Source organism: Trachinotus anak, unplaced genomic scaffold (genome assembly GCF_046630095.1).
Source record: "Trachinotus anak isolate AG129_WGS33_773 ecotype Australia unplaced genomic scaffold, CSIRO_AGI_Tana_v1 ptg000013l, whole genome shotgun sequence".
Classification (NCBI taxonomy): domain Eukaryota; kingdom Metazoa; phylum Chordata; class Actinopteri; order Carangiformes; family Carangidae; genus Trachinotus; species Trachinotus anak.
The window spans coordinates 18,055,764-18,069,739 of NW_027273864.1; the positions used below are offsets into that span (position 1 = coordinate 18,055,764).

Here is a 13,976-nt window from a genome sequence, read left to right on the forward strand (position 1 = left end):
AGAGCCTCTGAAAAGCCATCATTACTGATGGAGCCTCTCATCCATCATCAGCCTTGTAGCTCAGCCCTCCTTCCGTCCCTCCCTCCATCCCTCCCTCCATCCAGCACGACGGCCACGCAGAGCTGCAGCAGCTGCCGGCACCAGCTACAGTCCACACACTTACATTCACCAGTCTGCCTGTTTAGTCTCACTGTTCAAATGGAGGGTTCAGATTTCAATGTAAAGGTCAGTCCGCCTCTTGTCATTCAGCTTCTCCCCTAAGGCCCAAAAGCTATGTTGCTTCACACTGTAAAGATTTTCCTCAGTAAGAGTAGATGTAAACAGAAACCAGTTGTTCAGAAATTCTTCCGCTTGGTACACAGAGGGCTTCACACATTTTTAGTCCTTAGTGGACTCTCAAAATTTTTCCCTTGACTTGACAGATTTTCTTTTAACTGCTTTTTTGATGCTGTTTCAGAACCCACATATTTTGGAAAAACACTTGAAAAAAATTTGAATATTTAGTTAAGGAGCATGCTTCATTCAGGCTTGTTGAAGGTTACTAAAGCCATCTTAGTATGTGAAATTAAACATATTCTTCGGTATTCCTAGGTTTGTTTTAATTTGTTCCATCCATCACTTTATTAGACATTACTGAAATGTTGGTTGTCTCATTTTGCTGCATTCCCTTTTCTGTTGTCTTTCCTGGAGCTGCATGGTTTATGCATGGAGTTTACCGCTGTGTTTGCATGACACTGAGTCTAATCTAACATGGCTGCTAAATGATGGATGTCACCCACCAGGCTCTCTTGCTCTCTTCACTCCACTTTGACCTTCAGTTTGACGTTTTTCTTTCCATTTCCTTTTTTTTTTTTTTTTTTTTTTAGAATTTCTCGTCTTTATCCAGTTCAATCGCTCTTTTTCTACTTTCCTATTTTTCTTTTTCTATTAATGTCGCAGGCATCATCAGTTGAATTTAGCAATGATCTGGAATCAAATGTCGGTAACGAGATGGCCCACTGTGCCATGTCTCTGTTTTAGGGGTCCCACTACCTACAGGCACCCCAATCTGGAGGGAGAACAAGTCGGGCAGCAGACTACAGCACTACATCAGAGCCTTTGGAGGCAAAGGTGGGCAGAAGGGAGTTTTGTAAAGACTCTTAAGTCTGGTGCCCACCACGAGTACTCTTTCAGTCTCAGCTGGAGTAGTGAGGATAACATATTGTTTGTCTGTTTTTTTTGTATGTATATACATATATATATATATCTTGGGTTAATAATTGGGCTCCAAAAGAGTTCTCCAAACTAATCTACTGTCAAAATGTTCACTATGAATGTTGTGTTTGTTGTGCAGTAGCACTCGACACAAGAGTGCTTTGTAAATGTGCTATTCTCATGCCGGTGGAGCCTTTAATGGCTGCTAAGAGTGATGTCATATGTAGACACACAAACTCTGAGAGGACCAAAAAATCCCACACACCATCAATCACTTGTACTCACTTTATTAATGACGTTTCAGTCCTCAGACCTTCATCAGGTCAACACATGTAGACATGCAGGCATTTTCATCACTACGCATATGCTTGAATCCTACTGTATCTTATTTAAAGAAAACATCCAACAGTGGGTTACAGACACAGCTTTGACATTGCTCCGCTTCCCCTTTCATATTTCCTACCTGTCAGGCATCCTCAGTCAGCTTTGAAGTACCCGACTAAAAACTTGCTGCAGACACATACCCAGTGTTGACACAGATGTTCAAGATGTCCTCTTGCACTGCGGAATAATGAATTCTGGTTCGAGCCACTAATATCAGAAGCATGGTGGATGAGTTTTGGATTGCTCTCAGCATTTTCCTCCACCTCTCCATCTCCCTGATAACTGGCTTTGTGTGCTTTTTGTTCCCCTCAGCAGATGCAGCAGTGCTGTGAGAGTCTGTTGTTCAGTGCCTGTAGGGTCACAGCAGCTCACACCTCGTCATTGTTATTTTGTCTCCCAACTGATCACATTTTTAGTTTGATGCTGCCATTTAAAACTGCTTATTATAACATCTAGAAGTGCCTTGCACATGCTGCATTAAAAGGATAACAGATTCCTTCAACACAATAAATCTGTTACCGAATGACAAGTGAAAACAAGGTGATGTTTTTCCTAATTCTTTACCGTTACAGGAATATATTTTCCGACTTGAACCTGGTAAAGTGGATTCTGGGAAGGGAAAATGTCCTTATGACCCCAAACTTAACAGCGTCTCCTCTTTGATCAGTAAGTGCCTACTTTTTCCCCCCCCTTCATACAACATGTTCAGACAACTTTAAATAGCTATCTGTGGAAAACAAAGAGGCTCGGCAATGTGTCTTTGGCTATAATCAGTTCAGTTTCTGTGCCTGCCTCAGACGGATCTACATAATTAAATTTAAATATATCCTTTCAGTTTTTTAGTGTTTACCTAAAGAAAATCTCATCTGTTGGTTGCAGTAGTTGCCCCAAAGTAATAAACTTCTCTGATTATGATTGATGATTTTAAATACTGTGCTCGTTCTTTGCAATAGGGCAACGGGTAGTGCTTGTTTTCATTATCCATTAATCTGTCCATTATTTTCTTGATTAATTGATTAATTGTTAAATTGTTTTGTCTATGAAAATGATTTATAAAAACAAACTCTTGTCTGAGCCTATATGTCTTCAGATTGCTTGTTTGTCTGACCACCTCTCCAAAAGCCAAATATATTGAATTTATAATCATATAAAACAGCTGCGACCAGGCACGTTTTGGCATTTCATACTAATCATTTCAGCTCTAGTGCAGTTTATGTATTTACATATTTGGTCAGACTGACGTGTGCACTCTCATGTCAGTGGGTGGTCTTTTGCTGTCAGCAGCATACAGGTGGTCAAAACATGGCTGTTGATCAGTGACCTTCTGCCCAGCATGTGTGTTTGTGTGTGTCTGTGTGTGTGTGGGGGAGACAGAGCCTCTTTCTCATGTCAGCTTAGTTCCAGCTGACCTGAGCAAAACTGTAATACCAAGAAAATCAGCTACAGGTTTTCTTACACAATTGGCAGGGCAGGGACATACCGCACTGACACAACAAAGGAAACTGGAATTTCCCTGGTACAGGCGTCAGGAGTTGTTGTTTTTTTTTTTCTATTTAACTAGCAATTTCTCACTGACCTCCTCAAAATCTCACGTTCTGTATAGACAGCAGGAAATCTTAAGTTTCACCTTTCTCTCGTGCACGGAAAATGGAGATCAGGAAGTGTCTGTCTATGCACATGTCAGATGTGATAGCTTGGAGTTGGAGTCTAACTGTGTCAAAATCTGAAGCTAAAAACACTGCACTAACAGGCCTGATGGTGATGCTGAAGGGCTACAATATCAGGCTTTCATCGACCCCTAACCCATACACCATGAATCCAGCTGACATGAAATTGGCTGTGGAAATCCAGATGTCCTTTCAAATTACACTGATTGGTATAATGAGTGTGATATACAATGTAATTATGAGGTCACCACTTTTAACCCAGATGTGACATGTCTGACACCACTGAACCGTGTTTGATTAGTGTTTAAAGTATGATGTATACCTGTCCTGTCATCATATAGAGTTAAAGCTTTGAACGGTCACAGCCATTGTATGTGATATCAGTCTGATTTCGATGAAACCTAGAGGGATGATGCAACGTTTTAATAAAATTACAATCAGTCGACAACATGCTCTCTGTTTTAACCTGAAATGGTTTTCATCCATCATGACTTCACCTTCACAACGCCATTCCTTCTTTTCTCTGTGACTGACAGATGGAGAGCTGTATGCAGGAGTCTACATTGATTTCATGGGAACAGACTCTGCTATCTTTCGTACGCTGGGGAAGCAGACAGCCATGAGGACTGATCAGTACAACTCCAGATGGTTAAACGGTAATGTCTCAACTCACGGCTTGTTCTGCACCCAGCATTAATTCTTTCACTTACTCACTCATCTCTCTCCAGATCGTTTTTAATTTATTCCTTAGCTCCTTAAGATCGTTGCTTCATTGTCTCTGGAAACATCCACACATGCAGCCTCTGCATTACCCAGCATATCATCCATTCCTAGGGTCTTCTAGGAATGAGATTGTTGATCTTTCCAGTCTGCTCCACATGACCCAGTGATCATTTGACTCAAAGCATAAAATGCACTGCGCTAATTGCTGATTGCATGCCTGCGGAGTCTGAAAGCAAGGTCAGTAGTGTAGTAGCAGGGGGAAATTACTGAATGTCAATAATGACTCAGAGTAGCCGCTGCTGTCCAATGAACCATGATTGTCACAGCACTATAAATGCTCGTCGGGTGCTTTCGGTTGATGTTGCCAAATCAATCACTGCCTCCCCCAGTGTTGCTGGCTCCCAGATTTTCCTCTGACCCTGTTGCCCTGACAACAGTCCCCTGGTAGTGGTACACAGCATCGGGACACCTGAGTCCTGCTAATCAGCCATGTGGAATCTCTCTGATATTTCCCCCTCCCCCCTTACATGGTTCCTGGTTACCCTCCCTCCTCCTCCTCCTCCTCCCCCTGGTTTTGGTTTGTCCCCATTTGGGACCCTGATTGGTCACAGTGGGGAGGGGCACCCTGTGTGGCGTGTCCAGTGGTGACCCAGTAAGTCAGCCAGTGGGAGCGCACTGTGATGCCATATTGAGCGCTGTCACTAGGAAGAAATAAAGGGGTGCGTTTACAGTAGGACAATTCGAGTACTGTTCTAGGCTCCAGGCTACCAGTCTCCTTTTCACAGATTATATGATGTCTGTGGCTGAATTCATATCTTCATCCTTTAGGCTTGCAGACATACACACTCTGATATGTTCACTGTCATCACATCAAGTGTGTGAGGGCTTTAGGCCCACAGAGGCAAAGATACACTATGTGTATCAATGTTTCCATCGATGTGAGTTGTTTTTTTTTTTTCAGGGTTCATGGAGAGTTAAAGGATTAAAACAATAGTTATATGTACACTGACGGTTCTTACTTGCTATCATCCCTTCTGTTCATACTGTCTATTAAGAGATCTTTTTCTGATGCTTCTAGTGTCAGGGATGGGAGACAAAATCTACTGTTTGGCTAAAGATTAAGTGGGCATCTTCTAAATTTACAGTGTACAAAATTCCCTGTTTGTGTGAATATTCCTCCACCGCAGCTCTGCAAAGAAATTCTGTCTAGGGAAATACAAATAAAAAATTTCAAACTAAACAGACCGTAACTTGATTCATCTTAACTCAGACTGCTGAAGCGACACGGTCGCTTTAGCTTAACTTCAGATCTTCACGGCCCGTATGGAGGAATGAATACAGCTACCAGAAATTGTTTCAGTGTACATATGGGCATGTGAATTTTGTTTTAAGGCAGACTTGGAATAATTGTGAATATTCTAAATGATAAAAAAGGTTGAAGGTTGATATGCACAGAGAATTAACTCTTATAATATTATATTTCTCTATTTCATTTTTTTTTTCTTTGTTGGATGGATATTGTTATTTCTTTCTTAAGCACAGTCTGATCTTTATTGCTATAAATTGTAGTTAATATTTCAACCAAAGTCTGCACCTCAAGCAGATGCTTTAGAAGTATGCAGAAAGTCCACTGAAGGCCCCTTGCAGACTTAATGAATCATGAGCCCTCGGCACTCGCTGACTTCCCAAAGTATTAAGTGTGGTGAAGTCTGGGCATTTGGATGCAGCCTGTGTGCAGAGCAACATGTGCTGCACGGCGTGTAATGTTCTCTCCATCTTTTTTTCTTTTCTTCAGATCCCACATTCGTCCATGCACACCTCATCCCAGACAGTGCTGAGAAGAATGATGACAAGCTCTACTTTTTCTTCCGCGAGAAAGCCTCTGAGATGGGCCAGAGTCCCATGACCCAGTCCAGGATAGGGCGGATCTGCCTGGTGAGATTGTCATGTTAAACATCACCAGTGAAAGGTTTATATGTCTCCATAATGGTTAGGTACAGCCGGTTGCCTGTTTCTTCAGCTCTCAGAGAACCAGAGAGAAAGTCCCCCATGATCACCAGTAATTGCTGAGCACGAAAAAGTAGCACAGCAACTACCAGTTAGAAAACAAAATCTTTGCTGTTTGCCTCAACAGCTAGCTTCGGGTAGCATTCTGTTATTTTTGTTCCTCTGGATGAAATGTTTGAGCGGCAGAGTTTACTTTAGTCCACATCTGTATACATGCACTGACATCCATACAAAGCCAGAGCTGTGCTTACTCTGTGATGTATTGCAGGAGCCTGGAGTGCTGTTTGTCACCATAGACAGACAAATAATGACACGGTGTCCAAAACTTTCCAATCATCTCTACATTGACTTCAGGAAAATGTCTCTCAAGATGCTCCAGTGTTTGCAAGCTGTATTCCTAAAATATGTAATTTACAAGAAATATAGGCTATTAAACAAAGCTAAGAGTCTTCAGTCATGCTAGCAGCTCTATGAGGCTCTTTTTAGGCTCAGCAGTACTTTGGGCTAAATGCTTACATCAGAGATGTAAGCACAAGATATTTCAATAGAAACCAAATGTCAATCTCATGATGGTACCAAAGGAAAAGTCAGGGGATCACAAAAGTCATAAGAATATATTGTCAGAGAACCATGGACATCTGTACAAAATGTGGTGCCAATACAATTGAGATGAGATACTATATCACTAAAGTCATTAAAATGTATTCTCTTGGGAACTTGAATATCTGTCACAAATTTCATGGCAGTCCGTCTGATAAGATATTTAACAACAAATATCACCTGCTGATGGAACTAGATGAGAAGGCAGAGGATCACCAGAGAAAGTAGGCTTCATTCTCTAGGGACCATGAATTTGTCAACAAAATTTCCCGTTAATCCCAAAATGTTTTGACAGTCTGGACAAAAGTCCAGTGAACCAGCCAAATTACATTGCCATCCCTAAAGCCACACCGCTAACATGGCTATTAAAAGCAAAACAAAACATTTCTGAGTTGAGAAGAAGCCATCCTTTTACCAAAGACCACAACACATTTTAAAAACAGTATTCTTCCCTATTCTATGTTACAGTAGATAAAGATAGACCCAAGATGTATTTCTTCCACCCATGCAAATCCTTTGGACGTATGTTGAGTTCCAGCCCATGAATCAATTTCCCAAGGCTTGAATCTGTACCTCAGTAGTAGATGTTGGCTGACCTCGCGTGCAGATGGGCCAGGCTGAAACACAGAGCTGATCTTTACTCATACAGGCCCAATAACAACAGACCCAGTGCAGTTAGTTTGGACGGTTGTTTTAAACAGCTGTTTGTCAGACACTGGATTGACTCTTCCCACTGGGGCGGATTAATGACTACTGTGTGTCTCTGCCTTACAGAATGACGATGGCGGGCACTGCTGTCTGGTCAACAAGTGGAGCACATTTCTGAAGGCTCGACTCATCTGCTCAGTGCCTGGAGCCGACGGCATCGAGACACACTTTGATGAACTAAGTGAGTTTGAATTATTATTTCCCTCCTTTAACATTCTCTCTCCATACTTCACCCTATCAGAGATTCACTGATGCTGGCTTTCATCTCTGGACATTATGCATTTCACCCGTTCACCATGTGTGTCCACTTTTTTGTCCAGTTGAACTCTAGATGGCTTTTATAATCTAAAAGTTGGCACGTTTTAAAACTTTTATTTCACAAAAGACAAATCGCCACCACTTAATGTGATCGATCTCTACAACTCAGGGAACGTATAATACATCTGCTTGGAGTTAGTATTATGCACATAATGAATACGTCTGTGCCCTGACAAAATACTTGGCAAGGGGAAAGTGAGAATTCTTACATGACCGTGTAACCACGACAATGTAAAACAAGGATCTCCAGATGGACGTCTTGTTGACAGATTCTGTATCAACAACGTTCTCATTTGTAGAGTTCTCTTCACATTTGCTTTGCATACTTTCACCATGATGTTAATCCACATTAGATTTTGCTGCCGTGTGTAGGCCAGCAGCTTACTGTGCTGTAGGGACACTCACCCAGCAAACCAGCCTTGAGCATGTCTCTGCTTATGTACAGCAATGCTGGGAAGAATCCCAGCGAAGCTGCGGCTTTAGATTAAGGTATCACAGACTCATACATGTTAATCTTGACATGCATATTCCTTTGAACATTAACATGGCTGTTGTACAGGAGGCGCCATCCCAGAAAGGTACTGTCCTTAAAGTGAGACTGTAATCGTTCTGCTTTCAAACAGAGAATTTGTACTTTTATTTTTTTTAAAAGCAAATACACACACACACAAACACACGTATACAGAGTAATTAAAGTAATGAGCAGCAGGGATCAGTGTGTCCTCCTGTGGATCTTCCCAGCCTGTCCGTCATTCACACGACTGACAGGATTAAGGAGGGATTTGTAGTATCCTTGAAATTATAGTGACTGGTGGTGTAAGCAGCAGATCTTTGACTACTTTTCCCTTGTTTTTTTGCTGAATTTGAGCAGGAAAAATTTGTTTTCACTGGGACACACACTTTCATGATAGAAAGACTTAAAAATATGCATAATGAAATCAGGTACAAGCTCGATATCCACTTTGAGCCATCTCAATTTCCCTGAATCCAGCTAACAAGAGGCACTCAGGTTAAGCTCAAATGAACAATGCTCTACCAAGTCTTTTTTTTTAAAAATGAAAGAACATAAAATCAACTGACAAAAAAAAGACTATCTTCTGTATGGAGAGTACATGGGAAGAGGTTGAGCCGACAGATGTCACAGAACTAAATAGTTTGCATTTAATGCGTCCAACACTACCAGTTTACATTTCATGCCACAAAATGAAAAAAAAAAAAATTTGAACTACAGAGTAACTGTAGTATGTAGTTATGAGACTATAATTATCTTAAAATTATCCAGAATGAACATAATGAAATGATGCATGTGGCTTACAGTATATGCAGAATCCTGAGAGCAAGCCACAGTCAAAGAGCTAATGCAGACAAAGGCAGACAGCACATAAGTTTCCATTTATTTGTCAGTTATAATCTTCTTCATTGAGATTTTTGTCTTTATTTATTGTGATTGCATTAAATAATTCACCCAGTAATGGTGCATCGAACACAGCTATGAGGTGAATGTATGATACCGTCCTTTATTTCTGCTATGATGAGGCTTTGTAAGCTGCAAATGTATGTTTTGCGTTAAGAGCACTCAGTGTCAGTGACAGAGGAGTGCTCGGCGCTGCTGCACTTTCAGTCGACACGCAGTGCAGCGGGTCATATTTTGTCTCAGTGCAGACGAGCACTCGTGGTGAGGTCACTGTGAGTCCTGAGGTGCAGTGTGACATCCCACAGCTATGTGGTCAGCCTTCCCACAACCACAGTCAGTCTGGTAGAAATGTATTCTGTCTCCAGTCGCGCTGGTCCCGATGGAGCCCAGCAGAGGCATCTGAGTGGTTGTTTGAGGACTCGTGGGAGAGAGAGCGGAGTACGTTCAGATGGTGAAGCGGAGCCGAGGCTAACAGAGGAAAAAGCATTCAGTGTTTTACCAAGGGAGAGGAGGATTGTAAAGACAGAGGGGAAAGAGACACACAGACGCAAGAGAGATGAAAATGTCTGCCAGACAAAAACGAGAACGAATGTGTGGGCAATAAAGTTTTATTGCCTTTTCTGAAATGTAATTACGCAGTGAAACGTTGTTTTTTCATTGAGTTATTTTTTATGTCATTGTAGCCCACAAATCTCAAAACCCTTTCATTCTTTATGAAGAAGTTTGTTGCTGGTTTTTGTTTGGGTTTTCTTTTTTTTTTATCTGTATTTATTCCAAGTGGACGTTTCAACAACATATTTTAGGTCCACATCTCTTAGAGTAGATGTCGAGGACATATTCATGTAATGTAGTCATTTGACAGTCCTTCTTCCATCCAGTGACTGTTCACATCACCTACCCTCTCTTTTGTTTGTACCCTTCACAGCACCTTACTTATCCCCAGTCTTTGTGTTCAGAGATGTTTCTCTGCTAGTGTGAAGCTGCGAGTGCTTCAGAGACTGTCTGATCTGACACATCAGAAACAAAAGTTGCTGTGACGCAACTTGTTCCAGTTCTCGCCTGATTTATTTCTTTTCTCTTTCACTTCGCTCACTCTGTAGCCAGGAGGTCTGTCAAACTGGCGTCAGATGGGTTATGAAATTCTACTTTGTTTGCCAAAAGTTAATTTTTGCTTTAGTGTGCAGCCATTACCTGTCACGTTTGTACCTTGGCATGTAGGGAGATATTTTTTATGAAGAGATTTAAAACTCTTGATCAAAAGGGAGTTTGTGGATTTTGCAGCTTTGCAGAGTCAGAAATGTCTAAATAAGCCATGTCAGTTTAAGCCTCCTGTTTATTCAGTGCACACTCGATAAAGCCAAGGGCACAAGGATCAACATTTCACCCTCAGTTCCACAGGCATAATTGTGGCTTAGCATTTTGTTCTTTTACATGTTGCTTCTCAAGTTCATTCAGGTGATATCTGAGCGATAAATATGAGAGGGCGGCTCTGCATTCTTACTGCGGTGTGTCAGATTAATAGCTTGACAGATAACCATGAGAAAGACCTCGGGTTATAAAGGAGAGGATAGGATTCCATGTCTGTTCTTCGGATTGGTATTTTTCCAAAGGCCTTTGACTATAGGTAATTGTTGTCCTAACTGTTCAAGGCCGTTTGAAACAAGTGATCTGAGTTTCCTTTCACTAATTTCCCATTGATGCAAAGATATAAATGGACCTGTGTCTTCAACTGAGGGTGAGGTGTCATTCTACTCAACCTGTCTACTCAAAATTTATTTCAGTTTTCTTCCTCATTGTTTTTCCTTGCACTTTTCTCTCATTAAGCCATCAGAGGATATGCAGGGTTCACAACTGCCTTAACCCCTACAGTCATTGGATGCATATGGCTCTTATTAAAGCCTTGTTTCACCAGAGATCTCTATTTCACTTATATTCCCTGCTGAGACAGGGTAGTTTCAGCTTTGGAAGAGTTTGGATTCAGGATCTCATTGAGGCTCTGGTAACCACAATTCATGAGGAACTCTCCCTTAGCTCCCCCTTGAAGGAAGCATAATAACATCTCTATATGTCACAATTATAGTTACTTTGGGTTGGAACCAGGTGGAATCTGGGAACTAATAAGTCTTCGGATGATTTGATTCGAGACGCAGACATTAATATTTACTTTACTTTGTCCGACCACTCATCATGTGATCGTTATTGTGCTTGGGAAGAAAGGCTGCCCTTTTATTATATTTCATATATTTACTCAAGTACTGCTCTTAAGTAAAATTCTGAGGTACTTGTACCTTTTTCTGTATTGCAGTATGCTTCTTCTCTTGCAGCATACATATTGTGTTTAGCTGGGGTCTCTTGTCACATGTGTCAGGTGTCTCCTCTTAACTTCACACATGGTTTTATTTAACCATAACTATTCGAGGGCCAAAGATGTAAAATATTTTTGCAAAGATTAGAGAAAAGTTGAAAAAAGATTTCTGTGCAGCAGAACTTTTCTTTCCTCCCACATGAATGTCAGATTTATGTTGTGACCCAGAAGGGACCGTCCATGGTTAGGAACCGCTGGAATAAACTGTATATAAAGTAGTTGAAACTAGCTCCACTTCAAACAGCCACAGCAGTAGAATGCTAATATGTATGAGCAATCTTTTTGATGCTTTAAATACATTTTTCTAATAATACTTTATTTAAATAAAATTTTGAATGCTGGACTCTTTCTTGTAATGGACTTTTTAAAAATTGTTTTATTAGTACTTTTATTGAAGTAAAGGATCTGAATACTTCTTCCACTGTTTCTTTTCACGGTTTATCGCTGTGACTATAAAATCTTTTATTATCTTTTAGGGGATGTGTATATCCAGCCAACTCAAGACACCAAGAATCCTGTCATCTATGGAGTCTTCTCAGTTTCAGGGTAAGTGACTGACAGCTTTCTCAAACTCTCTAACTTTTATGCAGTTTGGAGGGAAGGTGTAATTTGGTTTCCTCCTGCAGTTTTTCTTCTTTTTCACTCAGCCTGAAGGTGTCAGCTCTCTCTGATATTGAAATGCTGTGTTGCGCATTGCCCTGTCAGATTCAGGCTACAAAGACAAGACAGAAAGTGAATCTGGAGCCCAGAGGGAGTCACACTCCTCTGAGAGACTGACTGAGCCTGTAGTTTCTCATAGGTCAGGTTTGATAGTAAGTTGTCATTCAACACATAGCATTAAAATTCAAGGCAACCAACTAGACATGTAAATTGAGATTCTGCCTGTGCACAAGTGGGGAGAGGAGCGCACCAAGTCATAATAAACATGTCTTGATTAATGTATTTGAGAAACAAATACTGTTATTGTTTCCATCCTGTCCTTAGGCATCGCACACATTTTCAACCCAGCTGATAAAAACATGTGGTGCTAATGATAGAGGCCCATGACAAGAGTTACAAACATAGTACACCCACCACACAGCAGCGAGAGCCTGAGCTCTGGCGATTCTCTGCAGTACGTGGGTGTTTGTATGTCAGTGTATCAGACAGCTTGACTCTAGTTGAGTTGGTTTGAGAGTGTGTTTGTGCGTCATAATGTTTCAGTGCGTTCCTGTAAGAGGCCGGCTGAGTACGTGGGAAGGAAGTAGATTCTACCAGCCGCAGAGAGCACCCACAGTAATTATCTCAGGGAGTGAGTTAATCTGTATCTACTCGCTGCTGTCTCTCTGTGTTCACCCTTTTCTCCTGCCCTCCTCCAGATCTGTCTTTAAAGGCTCAGCAGTGTGCGTGTACTCCATGGCTGACATCCGCATGGTCTTCAATGGGCCTTTTGCCCACAAGGAAGGGCCCAACTACCAGTGGGTGGCATACACTGGGAAGATTCCCTACCCACGACCTGGCACTGTGAGTTATAAACAATAAAAAATGATGAATACACATTCACTCCCATCATAAAGAAAATTCTCTGTCATCCTTTTTATATGAACATGTTTTTACTGCAAAAGGTAAATTGATAAATTGCAGGTTTGACAGTTACACCTCTTTTTTCTCAATAGTGTCCTGGAGGCACTTTCACCCCCAACATGAAATCCACAAAGGATTACCCAGATGAGGTTATCAACTTCATGAGAAACCATCCCACCATGTACAACTCTGTATACCCAGTACACAAGCACCCCCTGGTGGTCAGAACCAACGTGGACTATGAGTTCACCACAATTGCCGTGGACCAAGTGACAGCTGCCGACGGGAGCTACGAGGTGCTCTTCCTGGGAACAGGTCAGTGGCCTGACGCCATGACTGACATTATGTGATGACTGTCCAGTAATCTAATAGTTACATCATTGTGTATTTTAAGGTTCATATCATGTATAATCTTCAAGCCATGGCTCTGTCTGAGAGGTTCATGTGGCTTTCCCTCTTTAACATACATGTGTCAGACTGTCGGCTTCCTCAAAGCTATTCAATGTTTAAAATATGAATTTTAAAAATATTAAGATATTTAAGAGGTAAGGGGTCAGCAGGGCTGGAGTTACATGTGCTTCTCTCTTGTGTTTTACAGATCGGGGGACGGTCCAGAAAGTGATTGTCCTTCCTAGAGACGACTTGCAGACAGAGGAGCTGGTCTTAGAGGAAGTGGAGGTCTTCAAGGTCAGTCACCCCATCTTAGTCTGTTGACTCCCTCCCTCTGTTAGTCCCATTTGCCGTCTGAGACAATAATGATCATTTTTAATATTCACTATCTGCTTATTTAAAGCTGTTTTTAACTGTATCACTGCAGGTTCCCACACCAATTACCACCATGAAGATTTCATCCAAACGGGTAAGTTACCTGGAAACAGCTTAGATCAATAATTCACCTAGTATTAATTCATTATACCGAAATCAGTCGCTTTATAGACAATGTATTGTCTCATAAAAGATTTACCTGTAGCTCAGTTTTCCATGACTCAACAGAATGTGTACACCTGATGTCTGTTTTTTATATTCTGATCTT

The 13,976-nt window shown here is 41.3% G+C and overlaps 1 protein-coding gene across 3 annotated transcripts in view; it reads left to right on the forward strand.

The window, feature by feature from the left end:
- The window catches only part of sema3fa (sema domain, immunoglobulin domain (Ig), short basic domain, secreted, (semaphorin) 3Fa), a 50,265-nt gene that overhangs the window by 33,503 nt on the left and 2,786 nt on the right, over window positions 1–13,976 (forward strand). For all 3 annotated transcript variants that reach the window (XM_071493457.1, XM_071493458.1, XM_071493459.1), the window contains 10 exons: window positions 1,021–1,110; window positions 2,151–2,244; window positions 3,782–3,901; window positions 5,764–5,903; window positions 7,350–7,464; window positions 11,857–11,926; window positions 12,739–12,883; window positions 13,036–13,258; window positions 13,542–13,630; window positions 13,761–13,802. In XM_071493457.1, the coding sequence (XP_071349558.1) occupies window positions 1,021–1,110; window positions 2,151–2,244; window positions 3,782–3,901; window positions 5,764–5,903; window positions 7,350–7,464; window positions 11,857–11,926; window positions 12,739–12,883; window positions 13,036–13,258; window positions 13,542–13,630; window positions 13,761–13,802 (1,128 nt within the window). The remainder of the gene's footprint in view (window positions 1–1,020; window positions 1,111–2,150; window positions 2,245–3,781; window positions 3,902–5,763; window positions 5,904–7,349; window positions 7,465–11,856; window positions 11,927–12,738; window positions 12,884–13,035; window positions 13,259–13,541; window positions 13,631–13,760; window positions 13,803–13,976) is intronic.